Below are 20,787 nucleotides of genomic sequence, written 5' to 3'. Positions count from 1 at the left end.
ACTTTGTTCGCAGGGCTGCTTGTTTCCGCGGAACGCAAGCAAAACGCAGGGTGGATTCAGTTAACCACTTTGCAGGGTGGATTCAGTTAGCCGCTTAACCTAGCGTGTCATCAACAGCAGCTCTGCCCTCTCTGGGTTGAGACCTTCCTAATGTAAGACCGTTAGACTGGAAATAAACAGCAGTGTTTTCTTCAAACTATTATTTTCTCCCTCTCTGTCAAGCAGCGGTAGGATGTTTGGGGTTATTTTCAGGCCAGGGTCGTATTCATTAGGGCAAAACATTGCAAAACGTTTATCAACGGAAAACGAAAATGAGCACTGATTTCCTTTTCTGCAGGGGAAGCTAATTAAGTGTCCTTTTTCAAGTGTGTTTAAACCTGTTTAACATTAAAGGAAAGAGTCATATGACACAAAACTCATCATACCGGCTGTATTTCTGTCTGCTAGAACGGTGAATAGCTCAGATATAGACGAAAACATGAAATGACCCCAGGAATCGAGAGAACAACATTGCTCAGAGATGCACAAATGCAATATAACATAAAACATGGGTGAATCTTTCCTTTAAGTTTGTTTATCTAATTTGTTCATGCTCTCCCCTCTTGACCCCTCCCGTGTATCATCTGGTGGACTTCTAAAGGGTGAACGATGCACAAGCGTATGTATTGTTTTCTGATTGTTTTACCACATGATAACATTGTTCACCTATTGTTAATAATTAATGTTGAATGCGCTGTCAGTACACATTGAACCGTAATAGAACTGGGTCTGTCCTTGAGTGTCTTGAAAGGCGCCTGTCTGTCTAAGGGTTAATTGGCTGTAGAAGGCTTGTAGTCAGCAATAGTTTTCTTTTTCACTTTTTTTCAAGAGGTATACTTCTCTTGATCAATTTCTAATGGTAGAGGAAGCGATTCCTTTCTAAATTGGATTGCTCTTCCTTATGACTGCATGTTCATGAATCACATAAAATGCTATAATCAAATTGTTCATTATTAATATTAAATGATATAATCCTAATGTTCGTTGTTGATTTAATCATCAGGTGCCCAAGGAGAAGGATGAGATGGTGGAGCAGGAGTTTAACCGTCTGCTGGAGGCCACCTCTTACCTCAGCCACCAGCTGGACTTTAACTTCCTCAACAACAAGCCTGTGTCCCTGGGACAGGCCCTGGAGGTGGTCATTCAGTAAGTGTTTGGCCCTTTGGCCAGGCATATTCAGGGCTTGGCAACTTGCACAAATTCTGTGACGATGGTTGTATTTTGTTTTTCATAACAAAAATCATCCCTCTTTCTCAACGGCACATATACATTCTTAGGTGTTCTTTTGACTGATAACTTCCAATAGGTTGCAGGAGAAACATGTGAAAGATGAGCAGATAGAGCACTGGAAGAAGATAGTTAAGACCCAAGAGGATCTCAAGGAGCTGTTGAACAAGGTGACCATGAGTTCCACTGTATCTGAGGTCAAAAGAACAACAAAAGTCGCTTTTGTGTATATGCTTGTACTCTTTCCCTCCTTGAATCTGTTTTCTCCTCCTATGTCCATCTACCTTTCTCTCTTCCCCCTCCCTCATTCTCTCAGATGGTGGGTACCAAGGAGAGGGTCAAGGAGCTTCATCAGCAGCACAAGGAGGCCAGCGAGGTCAAGCCCCCCAGAGACATCACTGCCGAGTTCCTGGTCAAGAGCAAGCACCGTGACCTCACTGCACTCTGCAAGGTGAGACCACAAGTCAACCACTCATGCTCTGTCAAAAATACAACAGATTTTATAGGGCCCTACTTGTTCCATACAAATAGCTTCAAGCTGCAAGCAGTTAATGGCACATTACTTTGATTACTTTCCCTTTTGCTTATTTGTTTTTCCAAAACAAACTTAATTCCTGTGCGGTGTGGTACTTCCTCCAGACTCACACACAACGTGGATAAGCCATACATTTAACAGCTGAAGTCATTAGCTGGACCATCACCTATTTCTAGCCTCCAGACACAATTTGATTCAATTAAAGGTGTTCTCAACTTATGTGTTTTCAATCGCACCAGTTTTGAACCATTTTCGGGTGATTATCAGAGTATGTTTTCCAGGGCCTAAAATTAACACCCGCCACTTGCCAAATGCGGGTAGATTTTGGCATTGGCGGGTGGTCAGGGCTCCACAATGCGAGCATTTCACTTGCATTTGTGAATAAAAGTAGTCAAGTATGATCACATTTATAGTGAATTAAATGCTGCAGTAGCTGTTTTCAAAGTATTTATGCCATTTTGTTTCATAGCTGGTAAATTAATTTCATAAAGTCAAAGAACTACAAATCCTATATAGCCTATTCCACCTTGCACTGCAACACTGCTTGGCTTGGGGCTGTGCGCACGTGAAGAGCTGGGTGAAACATTTATTTTTAGAAGCGCTGCGCACAGGCATAAATGTTTGAATAATTTACTTGAAACTATAGTCTACTGAAGTGAGACTTTGTCCTTGTGTTTCTTGGCTATTTACATTGTTTTGTTCACAAGCTAGGTTGTTTTTCTATGTTTGAATTTCAACTGCTAGGGAAGAGAAGATGAAGCTTCTACTAGTCAGACTCACAGACACATACATGACTCCAGTCGCATTACCACGGTAACCTCCCGCCCTTAAAGGTGCAGCTGAACATTTTTGTCTCGTCTGTGATATTTTGGTTAAAAGATGAAAGTGAAAAAGTTAATTTTGTACCCTGATATTTTCTGTTGACTGGGACTCCCAATAGCAGCTTGACTACCAGAATGGCCTGCAGCTACAGTATAAGCCTTGTCTGTGTACCGCTGTTGATGTCATTTCAATCAACTCATGAGAGAAATGTGTTACTCAACTTTCCAATATAATTGTGGTTGTTTATATAGAAAGTATTTCCTCCATTCAAGTCTTTCCTTCATTTAGGTAAACTAATTTATTAGGGGGAAATATAGAACTTAATGACTATAGCCGACTTGCTGCGACACTATGAGCTTAGAGGAAACCATGTTAGCGTAGTAAATGGATGGATTGGATTTGGGCCATTAAAGGGATACTTCGGGATTTTGGCAATGAGACCCTTTGTCTATTTCCCCAGAGTCAGATGAACTCATGGATACGATTTTTATCTCTCTTTTTGCAGTTTGAAAGAAGTTGCTAACTAGTGCTAGCGCAATTGCTAACTAGTGGTCTACTAGCATGCTAGTAAATACCCATAGACTTCCAGGCATTGCGATAACGCTAGTTAGCTTTGGCTTACAAACTACATCTAACTTCCTTCATACTGGACACAGAGACATAAAAATGGTATCCACGAGTTCATCTGACTCTGGGGAAGTAGATTGCCAAAATCCCGAAGTGTCCCTTTAAGCAAAGGAGACAAAAGTGTACTTGAGACCATAGGGGCACATCCTAACTTTCACTTAAGTCTAATTTTCACGTAGTTTCCCATTGATGTCAATGCACGACTAAGTGAAAATTCGACATAAGAAGAAGTAAGGATTTGCCCCATAGAGACAATTTCTTTATTAGCTCTATGTAAACAAGACGGTTTCAGTAGCATGTGTTTGAGTGGTCTAATACTTTGCCTGTATGTATCACTAAAGGCAGTACAGCCTCATTTCAGCGCAGATAAAGCTCCACCTCAGAAGTGTATTTTCGGGAAGCAAGTTTAAACACAGCTGCTGTCTGAACTCGAGTCGTCTTTCGGTTGACTGCCTCCTGAAAAGCCACTTCTAAGGCTTGACTCAGCCTGGTCTGTCTGGCTGGAAACGGTGTGCACACACACTGAGAGCGTGTGTTGTACACGTACAGGCTAGAACAGGGTCGGGGAAGCCTTGGGAAGGGGGGTGTGGGGTTTTAATTTTACTTGGACATATTTATTAGGCAGTGTCAATCAACTGGTGGCTGCACGGGTAGGCGATGAAACTGTGGGAAAGCTGGACAGGGTGACTCAGCCCATTAAAGTCACTGGGCTGATGTCCTTCTTACTTTACTTTAAACCTTCTTGTGTGCACAAATAGATGTACTCCAGTGTTTCCCCTTCTATTGCTCAGGTTGGCCCCCATGCCTGAAACCGGTTGACTTCAAATGGTTTCCTGTATGCTCCATTGGCGGCCTTTGCGTCTTGCCAAGAAAAATAAATGCTCTTTCTCTCACGCCGGTGGTTCTCTGTATGTCTCACAGTGTATTTAAAACCTTTTTTATTTACTTTTAGCCCTTTTTCTGCCCAATTTTGTGATATCCAATTGGTAGTTACAGTCTTGTCCCATCGCTGCAACTCCGGTACTGACTCGGGAGAGGTGAAGGTCGAGAGCCATGCGTCCTCCGAAACACTGTTTCTTGACACACTGCTCGCTTAACCCAGAAACCAGCCGCACCAATGTGTCGGAGGAAACACTGTACAACTGGCGACCGAAGTCAGCTTGCAAGCGCCCGGTCCGCCACAAGGAGTGGGACAAGGACATCCCGGCCAGCCAAACCCTCCTCTAACCTGGACGACGCTCCGGTCACGGCCGGCTGTGACACAGCCTGGGATCGAACCCGGGTCTGTAGTGACGCCTCAAGCACTGCGCCACCCGGGATGCCCCATGTCTCACAGTGTTACACCCCTTTCTGTCCCCTCTCCTGTAGGAGTATGATGAGCTGGTGGAGTCGCAGGTCAAACTAGAGGAGAAGCTACAGGAACTGGAGGCCAACCCACCCAGGTAACACTTGAACACCTTCGCTCCACTGTAAAGGGTTGCTGTTGTCCTATTCTTTAAGCATGTGGGTGTGTTCTAGCCTGGGTGCCAGTCTGTCTCTGCTCTTTCTTATGGAATTGTCATGCCAATGTTTAGCTTGACAACGGAGTAGGCAAAATACAAACCGATCTGTGACCAGGCTAGATATGCTCGCATCCATCCATTCTTTTTTCCACCCTCTGACGATCTCTCCACAGTGACGTGTACCTGTCGTCCCGGGACAGGCAGATCCTTGACTGGCACTTTGCCAACTTGGAATTTGCGAACGCCACGCCCCTCTCTACTCTTTCGCTCAAGCACTGGGACCAGGTACGCTCATACTCACTCATTACTCACTTAGGTCCAGTATGTAGCTTTGTAGTTGACCTGACCAAATTCACATAGAATGTGAGTTATAGATCTGTCATCCTCAATGAAAACCAGTCTGATAAGCAGTAGATCCATTCTATGTGCAATATTGCCATGCTTCTCGTCCTTAAGTTTCGCTTTTGCATCTTACGTTCGGTTTTGTACACCAGCTTCAAACAGCTAAAAATATTATATTTTTGGTTATTGAAAAGATACAGTGCATTCGGAAAGTATTTGGACCCCTTGACTTTTTCCACATTTTGTTACGTTACAGCCTTATTCTAAAATTGATTATTTTTTTTATTTTTTTTAATCCCTTCATTAATCTACACAGAATACACCATAATGACAAAGCAAAAACAGTTGAACATTTTGCTATTTTATATATATTTTTTAACTGAAATATCACATTTACATAAGTATTCAGACCCTTTACTCAGTACTTTGTTGAATAACGTTTGGCAGCAATTACAGCCTTGAGTCTTCTTGGGTATGACGCTATAAGCTTGGCACACCTGTATTTGGGGAGTTTCTCCAATTCTTCTCTGCAGATCCTCTCAAGCTCTGTCAGGTTGGATGGGGAGCGTTGCTGCAGAGCTATTTTCAGGTCTCTCCAGAGATGTTCGATCTGGTTCAAGTCCAGACTCTGGCTGGGCCACTCAAGGACATTCAGAGACTTGTCCCGAAGCCACTCCTGCATTATCTTGGCTGTGTGCTTAGGATCGTTGTCCTGTTGGAAGGTGAACCGTCGCCCCCAGTCGGAGTTCCTGAGCACTCTGGAGCAGGTTTTCATCAATGATCTCTCTGTTATTTGCTCCGTTCATCTTTCCCTCGATCCTGACTAGTCTCCCAGTCCCTGCCACTGAAAAACATCCCCACAGCATGATGCTGCCACCACCATGCTTCACCGTAGGGATGGTGCCAGGTTTTCTCCAGATGTGAGGCTTGGCATTCAGGCCAAAGACTTCAGTCTTGGTTTCATCAGACCAGAAAATCTTGTTTCTCATAGTCTGAGAGTCTTTTAGGTGCCTTTTGGCAAACTCCAAGTGGGCTGTCATGTGCCTTTTACTGAGGAGTGGCTTCCGTCTGGCCACTCTACCAAAAAGGCCTGATTGGTGGAGTGCTGCAGAGATGGTTGTCCTTCTGGAAGGTTCTCCCATCTCCACAGAGGAACTCTGGAGCTCTGTCAGTGTCCATCGGGTTCTAAGTCCCTTCTCCCCCGATTGCTCAGTTTGGCTGGGCGGCCAGCTCTAGGAAGAGTCTTGGTGGTTCCAAACTTCTTCCATTTAAGAATGATGGAGGGCACTGGGTTCTTGGGGACCTTCAATACTGCAGAAAATTTTTGGTACCCTTCCCCAGATCTGTGCCTCAACATAATCCTGTCTCGGAGCTCTACGGACAATTCCTTTCGACCTCATGGCTTGGTTTTTGCTCAGACATGCACTGTCAACTGTGGGACCTTATATAGACAGATGTGTGCCTTTGCAAATCATGTCCAATCAATTGAATTTACCACAGGTGGACTCCAATCAAGTTGTAGATCAATGGAAAGAATGCACCTGAGCTCAATTTCGAGTCTCGTAGCAAAGGTCTGAATACTTATGTAAATAAGGTATCTGTTTTTATTTTAAATAAATTAGCAAAAATGTCAAAACTGTTTTCGCTTTGTTATTATGGGGTATTGTGTATAGATTGATGAGAAAAAAAATATTTAATCAATTTTAGAATACGGCTGTTACGTCACAAAATGTGAAAAGGGGAACCTTTCTGAATACTTTCCGAATGCACTGTATTTCACAACGGTTTAGATTGTACAATGATTCTCCACACTATACAGTGCTGGTTTCGTCACATAAACTGAAATTAGGCAAACATGATAGAATTTTAGCAAACAGGTAATGGTAGATCGATTTGTATATATTGCTGACGTTCATGGAATTTTGGATGACGGTTATTTTGTCAGGCAAATGACCACAATTACCATAATAACCATTTGAATAGCAAAAAAAAAAGCTCAACATTTTCTCCTCTCCTCCTGACTGCATGTGCAGAAACGTGATGTTTACTGTTTAGCCAAGCTGACAGCTAGCAGAGGGAATAGCTAGCTGGAGTGACATTTCTCTATCAAGTCACAGTGTGCCCTGTTTTTGGAAAGCCATTGGGTGCATGTAATTCATGATACTCGTTTGCTACAACACATTGCTGAATCAAGGGGCAGCAAAGTTTCATCACGTTGTGTGGAGTCTAGTTTACCGCTGAAACGGACTCAACTGCACTTGTGTTTTTGAATGCCTGGCTGTCTTCAGTAAGCTGAAAAATTCAAAACACAAAATTCTAAAACTGGCTTTTGTCTCCTCTCGTTTCTCCTTATATCGGTTGTTAGATTTGAACCAGGCTTACTTTTACTTTACAGCTTTTCAAATCATATCAAATTGCATTTGTCACAGGCTTAGACCTTACCGTGAAATGCTTACTTACAAGCCCTTAACCAACAATGCAGTTCAAGAAATGGAGTTAAGAAAATATTTCTTAAATAAACTAAAGGAAAACATTAAAGTAACACAATAAAATAACAATACAGAGGCTATATGTAGGGGGTACCGGTACCGAGTCAATGTGCGGGGGTACAGGTTAGTCAAGGTAATTTGTACATGTAGGTAGGGGTAAAGTGACTATGCATAGATAATAAACAGCGAGTAGCAGCAGTGTAAAAAGAAGGGGGGGGGTGGGGGTGTCAATGTAAATAGTCCGGGTGGCCATTTGATTAATTGTTCAGCAGTCTTATGGCTTGGGGGTAGAAGCTGTTAAGGAGCCTTTTGGACCTAGACTTGGTGTTCCGGTATCGCTTGCCATGCGGTATCAGAGAGAATAGTCTATGACTTGGGTGACTGGAGTCTTTGACAATTTTTCTGGCCTTCCTCTGACACCGCCTAGTATATAGGTCCTGGATGGCCAGAAGCTTGGCCCCAGTGATGTACTGGGCTGTACGCACCACCCTCTGTAGCGCCTTACGGTCGGATGCCGAGCAGTTACCATGCCAGGCGGTGATGCAACCGGTCAGGATGCTCTCGATGATGTAGAACTTTTTGAGGATCCGGGGACCCATGCCAAATCTTTTCAGTCTCCTGAGGGGGAAAAGGTGTTGCCGTGCCCTCTTCACAACTGTCTTGGTGGGTTTGGACCATGATAGTTTGTTGGTGATGTGGACGCCAAGGAACTTGAAACTCGACCCGCTCCACTGCAGCCCCGTCGATGTTAATGGGGGTGTGTTCGGCCCTCCTTTTCCTGTAGTCCATGATCAGCTCCTTTGTCTTGCTCACATTGAGGGAGAGGTTGTTGTCCTGGCACCACAGTGCCAGGTCTCTGACCATCTCCCTATAGGCTGTCTCATTGTTGTCGGTGATCAGGCCTACCACTGTTGTGTCATCAGCAAACTTAATGATGGTGTTGGAGTCGTGCTTGGCCACGTAGTCATTGGTGAACAGGGAGTACAGGAGGGGACTGAGCACGCACCCCTGAGGGGCCCCCTTGTTGAGGATCAGCTTGGCAGATGTGTTGTTACCTACCCTTACCACCTGGGGGCGGCCCGTCAGACAGTCCAGGATCCAGTTGCAGAACGAGGTGTTTAGTCCCAGGGTCCTTAGCATAGTGATGAGTTTTGTGGGCACTATGGTGTTGAACGCTGAGCTGTAGTCAATGAACAGCATTCTCACATGGGTGTTCCTTTTGTCCAGGTGGGAAAGGGCAGTGTGGAGTGCGATTGAGATTGCGTCATCTGTGGATCTGTTGGGGCGGTATGTGAATTGGAGTGGGTCTAGGGTTTCCGGGATGATGGTGTTGATGTGAGCCATGACCAGCCTTTCAAAGCACTTTATGGCTACCGACATGAATGCTACGGGGCGGTAGTCATTTAGGCAGGTTACCTTCACTTTCTTGGGCACTGGGACTATGGTGGTCTGCTTGAAACATGAAGGTATTACAGACTCGGTCAGGGAGAGCTTGAAAATGTTAGTGAAGACACTTGCCAGTTGGTCCGCGCATGCTCTGAGTACACGTCCTGTTAATTCTTCTGGCCCTGTGGCCTTGTGAATGTTGACCTGTTTAAAGGTCTTGCTCACATCGGCTACGTAGAGCGTGCATTAAAGTTTGCCTGCATTAAAGTCCCCGGTCACTAGGAATGCTGCTTCTGGATGAGCATTTTCTTGTTTGCTTTTGGCCTTATACAGATCGTTGAGTGCGGTCTGAATGCCAGCATCGGTTTGTGGTGGTAAATAGACAGCTACGAATAATATAGATAAGCTGTAGACCACCAAGAGAGTTTATCATGAGATACTCTACCTCAGGTGAGTAAAACCTTGAGACTTCTTTAATATTAGACATCGCGCACCAGCTGTTATTGACAAAATACACACAGACCCCTTCCCCTCGTCTTACCAGACGTAGCTGCTCTGTCCTGCCAATGCACGGAAAACCTAGCCAGCTCTATATTGTCTGTGTCGTCGTTCAGCCACAACTCAGTGAAACATAAGATATTACAGTTTTTAGTGTCCTGTTGGTAGGATAGTCTTGATCGTAGATCATCCAGTTTATTTTCCAGATATTGCACGTTGGCCAATAGAACGGATGGTAGAGGCGGTTTACCCACTCGCCGACGAATTCTCACAAGGCCCGCCGACCTCCGCCCCCTGTATTTCCATATTTTCTTCACACGAATGAAAGGGATTTGGGTCTGGTCTCGAGGAAACCGTAGATCCTAAGCGTCGGACTCATTAAAGAAAAAAATCTTCGTCCAGTTCGAGGTGAGTAATCGCTGTTCTGATGTCCTAATGCTCTTTTCGGTCGGAAGAGACGGTAGCAGCAACATTATGTACAAAATAAGTCACAAACAATGCGAAGAAAGAAACAAAATAGCACAGTTCGTTAGGAGCCCGTAAAATTGCAGCCATCCCCCCTGGTGCCTTTATTTTGAGTAAAGTTTGTTGCCTTAAATGAAGTTGATGAAAATAAATTATTTATATTTTGTATATAAAAACGGTTATTACCGCTATTTTATTTTCATGATGGTCTTCATCCATAATCGTTGGTTACACAATTATACAATTACCGTTCCAGCCCTATATATTGCGCCTTTAAGATTTCTTCCTGCAGTACATGGGGACTTTCCCTTCCCAAACCAATCCATCTTGTCCTGGCTATTCTCTCTCCTATTATGCACATCCACACCAGATCCGATTTCAACCACTTACTATACACTGCTATTAGACACCAGATCTAGTTGAATTCATGCCTTTCAAACCACCAGGCTATATTCCCCGTAAACTGCAAGTACCATCTATTATGAGTCCTGTTCTAATGTGTTGATTTGTTGTTTTCTCTCTCTCTCTCTAAGCCCTTGTAAACCAATCAATCAAATGGATTTTTATCAACCCCTTTTTACATCAGCAGTTGTCACAAAGAAAGTGCTTTACAGATACCTAGCCTAAAACCCTCAGAGGGAAAAAGAATGCGGAGGCAGAAACCACAAATAATAACCCAGACATAATCCACGTTCTGAGTGTTTAAAATGTATTGATTTCTCTCCCTCCTTGTCCCTATAAACCATATATAACCCACATTTTGTGTTGTGTTTTCTCCCTCTTTCTCCTGTCCAGGACGACGACTTTGAGTTCACAGGCAGCCACCTGACAGTGAGGAACGGGTACTCCTGTGTCCCCGTGGCTCTGGCCGAGGGCCTGGACATCAAACTGAACACAGCGGTACGACAGGTCCGATACACCGCCTCTGGTAAGTTTACAGTGTGTGTGGGTAGCTGCATTTATGCTTGTTTGTCAATCTGTGTCTTTTCTTTATGTGTTGTCTGTCTGTGTGTGTGTGTGTGTCAGTCGGTGTATTCCTTTGTTCATGTGTTACCTATTAGTGTGTGTGTGTGGTGGGAAACCTGTGTGTGCAGGGCCAAATTAATGCAGGGGCTTACCGGGGCTGAAGCCCCTGGGCCCAGGCCCGTGGGGAGCCCAAGAGGCAAAATTTTTTTTGAGGAAATACAGTGCATTTGGAAAGTGTTCAGACCCCTTCACTTTTTCCACATTTTGTTACATAACAGCCTTATTCTAAAATTGATTAAATCGTTTTTTTCCCTCATCAATCTACACATAATACCCCATAATGACAAAGCAAAAACAGGTTTTTAGAAGTTGTTGCAAATGTATTACAAATAAAATAAAAACGGATCACATTTACGTAAGTATTCAGACCCTTTACTCAGTACTTGTTGAAGTACCTTTGGCAGCGATTACAGCTTTGAGTCATCTTGGGTATGACGCTACAAGGTAGCAACACCCACCCGTAGTATGCGCTCCAGCAGGTATATCTCACTGGTCATCCCCAAAGCCAACACCTCCTTTGGCCGCCATTCCTTCCAGTTCTCTGCTGCCAATGACTGGAACAAACTGCAAAAATCTTTGAAGCTGGAGACTCTTATCTCCCTCACTAACTTTAAGCATCAGTTGTCAGAGCACCTTACCGATCACTGCACCTGTACACAGCCCATCTGAAATTAGCCCACCCAACTACCTCATCCCCATATTGTTATTTATTTTGCTAATTTGCACCCCAGTATCTCTATTTGCACATCATCTCTTGCACATCTATCATTCCAGTGTTAATACTAATTGTAATTATGTTGCACTATGGCCTATTTATTGCCTTACCTCCATAACTTGCTACATTTGCACACACTGTATATATATATTATGTTGTATTTTTGACTTTATGTTTTGTTTTACCCCATATGTAACTCTGTGTTGTTTTTATCGCATTGCTTTGCTTTATCTTGGCCAGGTTGCAGTTGTAAATGAGAACTTGTTCTCAACTGGCTTACCTGGTTAAATAAAGGTGAAACAGATAAATAAATAAATAAAATAAAAAGGTTGGCACACCTGTATTTGGGGAGTTTCTCCAATTATTCTCTGCAGATCCTCTCAAGCTCTGTCAGGTTGGATGGGGAGTGTCACTGCACAGCTATTTTCAGGTCTCTCCAGAGATGTTCGATCGGGTTCAAGTCCGGGCTCTGGCTGGGCCACTCAAGGACATTCAGAGACTTGTCCTGAAGCCACTCCTGTGTTGTCTTGGCTGTGTGCTTAGGGTCGTTGTCCTGTTGGAAGGTGAACCTTTGCCCCAGTCTGAGATCCTGAGTGCTCTGGAGCAGGTTTTCATCAAGGATCTCTCTGTACTTTGCTCCCTTCATCTTTTCCTCGATCCTGACTAGTCTCCCAGTCCCTGCTGCTGAAAAACATCCCCACAGCATGATGCTGCCACCACCATGCTTCACCGTAGGGATGGTGCCTGGTTTCCTCCAGACGTGACGCTTGGCATTCAGGCCAAAGGGTTCAATCTTGGGTTCATCAGACCAGAGAATCTTGTTTCTCATGGTCTGAGAGTCCTTTAGGTGCGTTTTGGCAAACTCCAAGCGGGCTGTCATGTGCGTTTCTACTGAGCAGTGGCTTCCGTCTGGCCACTACCATAAAGGCCTGATTGGTGGAGTGCTGCAGAGATGGTTGTCCTTCTGGAAGGTTCTCCCATCTCCACAGAGAAACTCTGGAGCTATGTCAGTGACCATCGGGTTCTTGGCCATCCCTGACCAAGGCCCTTCTTCCCCGATTGCTCAGTTTGGCCAGGTGGCCAGCTCCAGGAAGAGTCTTGGTGGTTCGAAACTTATTCCATTTAAGAATGATGGAGGCCACTGTGTTCTTGGGGACCTTTAATGCTACAGACATTTTTTGGTACCCTTCGTCAGATTTGTGTCTCGGAGCTCTACGGATAATTCCTTCGACCTCATGGCTTGGTTTTTGCTCTGACATGCACTGTCAACTGTGGGACCTTTTATATAGACCGGTGTGGACTTCAATCAAGTTGTAGAAACATATCAAGGATTGTCAATGGAAACAGGATACACCTGAGCTCAATTTCGAGTGTCATAGCAAAGGGTCTGAACTTACATAAATAAGGTATTTCTGCTTTTTATATATTTTTTTACATATATACACACACACTGAACAAAAATATAAATACAACATGTAAAGTGTTGGTCCCATGTTTCATGAGCTGAAATAACAGATTGCAGAAATTTTCCATACGCACGAAAAGCTTATTTCTCTCAAATTTTTTTTGCACAAATTTGTTTACATCCCTGTTAGTCAGCATTTTTCCTTTGCCAAGATAATCCCCCCACCTGACAGGTGTGGCATATCAAGAAGCTGATTAAACAGCATGATCATTACACAGGTGCATCTTGTGCTGGGGACAATAAAAGGCCACTCTAAAATGTGCAGTTTTGTCACACACACGGATGTCTCAAGTTTTGAGGTAGTGTGCAATTGGAATGCTGACTGCAGGAATTTCCACCAGAGCTGTTGACAGAGAATTGAATGTTAATTTCTGTACCATAAGCCGCCTCTAACTTCGTCTCAGAGAATTTGGCAGTACGTTCAACCGGCCTCACAACCGCAGACTATGTGTATGGCGTTGTGTGGGTGATCAGTTTGCTGATGTCAACGTTGTGAACAGAGTGCCCCATGGTGGCGGTGGAGTTATGGTATGGGCATGCATAAGCTACGGACAACTAACACGACTGCATTTTATCGATGGCAATTTGAATGCACAGAGATACCGTGACGAGATCCTGAGGTCCATTGTCGTGCCATTCATCTCATGTTTCAGCATGATAATGCACGGCCCCATGTCGCAAGGATCTGTACACAATTCCTGGAAGCTGAAAATGTCCCTGTTCTTCCATGGCCTGCATACTCACCAAACATGTCACCCATTGAACCTGTTTGGGATGCTCTTGATCGATGGGGGGGGGAACCTGTGTGTGTGTCTTTGTATAATTGCGTGTGTATGTCTCTCGCTCTCCAGGCTGTGAGGTGATTGCGGTGAACACACGCTCCACCACTCAGACGTTCATCTACAAGTGTGACGCGGTTCTGTGCACCCTACCCCTGGGTGTCATGAAGCAACAGCCCCCTGCCGTACAGTTTGTTCCCCCCCTGCCAGAGTGGAAGACCTCTGCTATCCAGAGGATGGGCTTTGGCAACCTCAACAAGGTACGGAACACCCCATCCACTTGGCTTTGCAACACTTTGTGTGTCTGTTGTTTTTGGTGTTTATCCATGTGGACTGAGATTAATGTAATACTTCTGTGAGTCTTGCTGCAGTGTCCTTGAGGTAGGAACTTGACCTTCAGTGGGAAGCCTGCTGCTGTACAAATGGATGTCTAAAAAAAACTCTTGGCTCACTTGATAGTAAACAACTAGGAAGCAAAGTAAAACGATAGAGATCTCTCCTGCTGTCAAGACATGTATTTCACTCATTCACTCACCCTGTCAATTTACATGAGCATCTTCATTACCATTCCGAGGCACCACTATGCATCAAGCATGAATCAGCCCAGGTGTTTTGTACATACACAGTGCAAAGAACAAGGTTACCTCTCTCCCCAAAATAGCATTTGATCCTGTTTTATATCAGCCCTGGGAGGGAGGGTGGGAGGGAGGGTGGGTGGGTGAGTTGGAGAGTGTGTACGGGTGGGTGAGTGAGGGTTTTGTCAATCTGTTAGTAATCAGATCAAAATCCATCCTCCTCCTCCACTCTTTCACTTTCTCTCTCTCTTTTCTCACTGAGCCCCAATGTGCATCATCTACTGCAGAGTTTCTATCTCCTAATTTGGCTGCAGCAGAAAATGCTGCATTATTATGCAACGGGACCTGTGTGTGTGTTTGTGGCGCCTCGCGGCCACCAGAGGGAGCTCATCCTCTGAATCCAATTGAATGGAGCCTAAACTCCACAACCTTCATCAGCAAAACATCCATCTAATGACAGCATTTGTAATATGAAAATATTTTTGTGTGAAATGGGTCTTAAACAATTTTGACGAATATAGAACAGTCAGTTGGAACCACAGAGATTTATATAATTCAGTTCTATCTAATTCTGTGTTTAGTGCGATGATAAAATGCAGTCACTCAGGCTTCTCTCATTTGGTCAAGTTCCATCTTTCCCTCAGGTGTCTCTTATGAAACAGTTCTCTTCTGATTCATCTGACTCTTCAGGGTGTTTTCTATATAGTGATCAGTGCCAGATCACTAGCGTCATCAGAAAGGCCTAGAGCTCAGAATTCCTCCTGCTCTCCCAGTCTCCATGCTCTTACCCGTTCTGTTACCTCACCATACAGGCCATCAAACCAGCCTTATTGCCCAATTTATGGACCTATTGCCCAACTCCAAACTTTGCCTGGGAAACTGTCCTGACTAGACTGGTATGTGTTTTTGGTGTGTATTGAGTCACTCATGCTGATATTGTGTGTCCCTCCCGTCACTAGGTGGTGCTGTGCTTTGACCGTGTGTTCTGGGACCCCAGTGTGAACCTGTTTGGCCATGTGGGCAGCACTACAGCCAGCAGGGGAGAACTCTTCCTCTTCTGGAACCTCTACAAAGGTGAGCACAGTGAACCAGGCAATTATCTCAAAACGGTGGTAATTGGGCTCTTTCTCAATCAAATATAGTTTAAAAAGCACTTTTTACATCAGCAGTTGTTAAAGTGCTATACAGATACCCAGCCTAAAACTCCAAAGAGTAAGCAATGCAGATGCAGAAGCACAGCGGCTTGGGAAAAACTCCTATTTTCTTTGTTTTGAATGTCCATCCTTTCATCTCCTTCATTGCACTGATCTGAAAGGACTGACCAGGTGAAAGGCGGCCTAATGATGAGCTTCTTCCACCATGTCGTTTTTCATTGTCAAGTCGTCCACCATGCAGATAAAGGGGTTGGACATAAGGAGAAGCTAGATTTGTAAGCAATTGAGATCGAGACGTGGTGACATTTGGATGTAGTCACCCATTTTGACTTGGGACAGAATTTCATTTACCTATGCCTCTGAAGTTAATCAATGTGTGTTTTGTCCCCTCCCAGCCCCCATACTGCTGGCATTGATGGCCGGAGAGGCGGCCGGCATCATGGAGAACATCAGCGACGACGTCATCGTCGGACGCTGCCTCGCCATCCTCAAAGGCATTTTTGGAAGCAGTGCTGTACCTCAGGCATGTGTGAATTGGCTTGCTTTGGACATAGAAATAGAATTACACTCAAAATTGCAAAATTGCTGCCGGTCCACCCATCACTGAACGTTGACTTGAATCAGAATATTTGTTCTAGTTAGTATATTTCTATGTTTCTGAGTCCTCTCAAACCACCAGTCAAATACATCATGGAAAAAGGTATAATGCAAGCTAATCATATGTAGTTATTCATGTTGGTTAGCTTTGGAACTGTTTAGTGTTTACCAACCATGTTTACTGGAATTTGATATCGACATGGAAACTCATCGCTGTTTGTTGTCACGGCAGCCCAAGGAAACGGTGGTAACGCGTTGGCGTGCCGACCCCTGGGCGCGGGGCTCCTACTCGTACGTGGCGGCCGGTTCCTCCGGTAACGACTATGACCTCATGGCCCAGCCCATCACCCCTGGCCCCGCCATCCCCGGAGCATCACAGGTAACACATCTGACCACTATGATACATTACGAGACAGTTTCCCGGATACACATTAAGTCTAGTCCTGGGTCAATAAGCATGCTGTGGAGAATCTTCATAAAAAGTGCTTTCAGGTCCAGGACTAGTCTTAAGCCTGTGCCCGGGAAACAATACTCTATACTCTACATACTAGGGATTAACACCGGTAAACCCCCCCCAAAAAAAAAAAAAATCAGCAGCAGACTGGCAAATAATTAAATAGCACCTTATCCAAACAGGTTATCGCATGGAAGCCTTTAGCCTAGCGTATTTATTTCACACAAAAGTTGCCATAAAGTCAAAGCACACGCATCATTGACACTGCCGGACTGCACACATGACCCAAATGCAATTTAGTGTTCTCATCAGAACTGAAAATTCGATCCCGGTCCAACCCAATCCTGGTAGGCTGAAGCCTGAGCCCAGACCTGATTCGACATCACAGAAATGAAATGAGCCCAAACCCAAACATTTCGCAAATACAGTGCCTTCAGAAAGTATTCACACCCCTTCGCTTTTTCCACATTTTGCTGTGTTACAGCCTGAATTTAAAATGGATGAAACTGCAATGTTTTGTCACTGGCCTACACATAATACCCCATAATGTCAAAGTGGAATTATGTTTTTCGAAATTTTTACCAATTACTAATGAAAAGCTGAAATGTCTTGAATCAATAACTATTCAACCCATTTGTCATGGCAAGCCTAAAGTTCAGGACAAAAAAATTGCTTAACAAGCCACATAATAACTTGCATGGGCTCTGTGTGCAATAATAATGTTTAACATGATTTTTGAATGACTACCTCATCTCTGTACCCCGCACATACAATTATCTGTAAAGTCCCTCAGTCAAGCAGTGAATTTCAAACACAGATTCAACCACAAAGACCAGGGAGATTTTCCAATGCCTCGCAAAGAAGGGCAGACATTTAATATCCCTTTGAGCATGGTGAAGTTATTAATTACACTTTGAATGGTGTATCAATACACCCAGTCACTACAAAGATATAGGCACCCTTCCTAATCCAGTTGCCGGAGAGGAAGGAAACTGTTCGGGGATTTCACCCTGAAGCCAATGGTGACTTTAAAACCAGAGTTGAATGGCTGTGATAGGAGAAAACTGTGGATGGCTCAAAAAATTGTAGTTACTCTACAATACTAACCTATTTGACAGAGTGAAAAAAAAAGAAGCCTGTACAGAACACAAATATTCCAAAATATGCATCCTGTTTGCCACAAGGCACTAAAGTAATACTGCAAAAAATGTGGCAAAGCAATTCACTTTTTGTCCTGAATACAAAGTGTTATGTTTGGGGCAAATCCAATACAACACATTACTGAGTACCACTCTCCATGTTTTCAACCATAGTGGTGACTGCATCATGTTATGGGTATGCTTGTAATTTTTAAGGACTGGGATAAAAAATTAACTGAATGGAGCTAAGCACAGGCAAAATCCAAGAGGAAAACTTGGTTGTCTGTTTTCTACCAGACACTGGGAGATGAATTCACCTTTCAGCAGGACAATAACCTTAAACACAAGGCCAAATCTACACTGGAGTTGCTTACCAAGAAGACATTGAATGTTCCTGAGTGGCCTAGTTACAGTTTTGACTTAAATCTGCTTGAAAAGCTATGGCAAGACTTGAAAATGGTTGTCTAGCAACGATCAACAACCAATTTGACAGAGCTTGAAGAATTTTGAAAATATTGCACAATCCAGGTGTGCAAAGCTCTTAGAGACTTACCCAGAAAGACTCATAGCTGTAATCGCTGCCAAAGGTGATTTTAACATGTATTGACTCAGAGGTGTGAAAACTGATATGAATTCATTTTCAATAAATTAGTTAATATTTCTAAAAACATGTTTTCACCTTGTCATTATGGGGTATTGTGTGTAAATGTGTGAGGGGAAAAAAATTGAAATGTGGAGAAAGTCAATGGGTATGAATACTTCCTGAAGGCACTGTATTAATTTTAACTGGTGTTGAGAACAACGTGGCGGAGGTGGGAGGCAGCAGAGTGAGGAGATGAAACAGCCATTGGGCATAGAAAAGGTGCAGAGAGGAAAACTCATCTTAGTTATGAACAACTGAATGATGGAAATACGGGAATAAAGTTGGCTAATGCAATTGAAGGCATGTGTCAAATTCTTCCTTGTACTGAAATTCCCAAAGTCATATCCAAATGTTATATTAATTTAAAGCAATAGTCGTGTGTGGTCACCTAGATTATCATTTCAGCACCGTTTTGATTGGGACAGCGCCATCGCGCTGCTTTGAGACAATCGTGGGGGACTCCTCTAGATAAATCAATCAATGTCAGATTTTTGTTTTCACTAAATCTCCGTTTGGAAATTTGGTAACAATTAGGCTGGGGAAATGTTAGCTGGTGAGTGCTAATGATAATCTTTTCTAGTTTGCTCATATATTAGCTGGTCAGAACATTTTGCTAGCATGTTATACAAGTGGATTTTGTTCTTCAGTAATCCCGACCAAAAGCCTGTGACTTCTCTGATAATCAATCAATGTGATTTTGTTTCACTGAATCTGTCTGTAGATGTGGTTAATTGATCTCTGGCTGGACAGGTGGAAGTGGTAGCTTATTTATTCGTTTGCTCATCTATCACTGATCAGAAACATTTAGCATGCAACAATGTAGCCTAAATCAAGTGTATGATGTATTTATTGACTCGCATAGTAGCCTTATATACAGCCTAGGCTATTTTCCTATGGTCCCAATCCGACTGAAACCCAAAATCCTGACTCCTGTCTCGCATGAAAATTCCTAACTTTATTCTGTAATCCATAGGTTGCATTATCAAAGCACGTCTCGCCTATACATGTCAAAATACCACTGTAACATTTCACCCGCTTCTCTGCTCGTGCTGCTGCCCATAATATGAGAGCTTCGGTAGGGAATGTGTGGTCAACAAACAGTATGAAAGTAGATATGGATATATATTTTTTAAACAGAGTTGGTCCCCTTTAGGAAACGGTACCTTGATATTTAAACCATTTCCTTATGAACAAAGACTATAACCCCCATCTGTTGAATCATTAAACGGCCCATTGCTTTAAGCCAATGAGAATGTTGAATATTACCACACGCTAGAAAGTCGCTCTGCACGTTTCATATTTCTTTTGGGCCGATCCCATTCACTAAACCTCCAGAGCATGTGTGCAAATCTCATCCTCCGTAGCCAACCCACAATTATTTGAGCAAACCGAGTGGTTCCCGACAGATGTTTTAGGGTTGTTCTGATGTTGACACACTGATTGATGGGAACACTCAAATTGATGTTTGGGATGATGAGTTTGTCATTTTGATGGTTTTGTCGTTTCTCTCCCTCCCCCCCTTCGCAGCCTGTCCCTCGTCTGTTCTTCGCTGGGGAGCACACTATCCGGAATTACCCGGCCACGGTGCATGGTGCTCTGCTCAGCGGCCTGCGAGAGGCGGGACGCATCGCAGACCAGTTTCTGGGCGCCATGTACACCCTTCCCCGACAGGCCACGCCCACCACTGCCCCTCAGCCCTCCCCCAGCGTCTAGACCCCTTTCCCTTTACAATGTCCTTCCATGTTCAGGTGATGTCAGTGACTCCTGCTAACGAAGACTCTTTAGATGTAAAGAATGTGCCTGTCATTTGTTTTTTGTTTTACCACCACCAATGCTAATATATGGACAAAACTGTTGAACCCCACTGTACATTCTCAAAGGACGAGCCAGTACCAGCACATTACTTAGCCCGTTCTTGTCCCCTTTAATATGACATCATCCACCACCTCCTCACTCAACAGTCAATGCAGTGAGTCCTCATAGCTGATGCAGCTAGATGGAACCTTCCATTGAAGTCTCAGCTGGTTCAGTCTCCCTTCCGGCTCTGCTAGCTAACCTCATAGTGCTGTTTAGGATGTGATCAGTCATGGATAAAGGTAGGAAGGGCCTGTTTGAATGGACAGACCTAAACCAGGGTCTACTATGAGCAGGGTACCCAGTTCCTACCCCAGTAGGATGACACTAGTGTCATGGCTGACCTTGTTCCCTTGTCCCAGCAATAAAGATGGATGGGCTGAAGAGGAGGAACAACAGCCAATGGAATCGTGAAACACAGAGGGCAGCCAATCAAGCGCTGCTCCCTCCCTAC

The 20,787-nt window shown here is 44.0% G+C and overlaps 1 protein-coding gene across 7 annotated transcripts in view; it reads left to right on the top strand.

Annotated features, from left to right (window-relative positions):
* LOC121545121 (lysine-specific histone demethylase 1A) overlaps positions 1 to 20,787 on the top strand; it is a 33,492-nt gene extending 12,705 nt beyond the window's left edge. For 6 of the 7 annotated variants that reach the window (XM_041855529.2, XM_041855528.2, XM_041855527.2 and 3 more), the window contains 12 exons: positions 641 to 658; positions 1,043 to 1,185; positions 1,346 to 1,436; positions 1,583 to 1,717; positions 4,619 to 4,692; positions 4,926 to 5,037; positions 10,728 to 10,860; positions 13,990 to 14,177; positions 15,452 to 15,566; positions 16,042 to 16,169; positions 16,476 to 16,622; positions 20,007 to 20,787. In XM_041855529.2, the coding sequence (XP_041711463.1) occupies positions 641 to 658; positions 1,043 to 1,185; positions 1,346 to 1,436; positions 1,583 to 1,717; positions 4,619 to 4,692; positions 4,926 to 5,037; positions 10,728 to 10,860; positions 13,990 to 14,177; positions 15,452 to 15,566; positions 16,042 to 16,169; positions 16,476 to 16,622; positions 20,007 to 20,192 (1,470 nt within the window). In that variant the 3' untranslated portion in view covers positions 20,193 to 20,787. The remainder of the gene's footprint in view (positions 1 to 640; positions 659 to 1,042; positions 1,186 to 1,345; positions 1,437 to 1,582; positions 1,718 to 4,618; positions 4,693 to 4,925; positions 5,038 to 10,727; positions 10,861 to 13,989; positions 14,178 to 15,451; positions 15,567 to 16,041; positions 16,170 to 16,475; positions 16,623 to 20,006) is intronic. The other variant, XM_041855531.2, reaches the window with a different exon arrangement.

Source organism: Coregonus clupeaformis, chromosome 29 (genome assembly GCF_020615455.1).
Source record: "Coregonus clupeaformis isolate EN_2021a chromosome 29, ASM2061545v1, whole genome shotgun sequence".
In the NCBI taxonomy this organism is placed as follows: Eukaryota; Metazoa; Chordata; class Actinopteri; order Salmoniformes; family Salmonidae; genus Coregonus; species Coregonus clupeaformis.
This window is presented reverse-complemented; position numbering and strand designations above follow the sequence as displayed.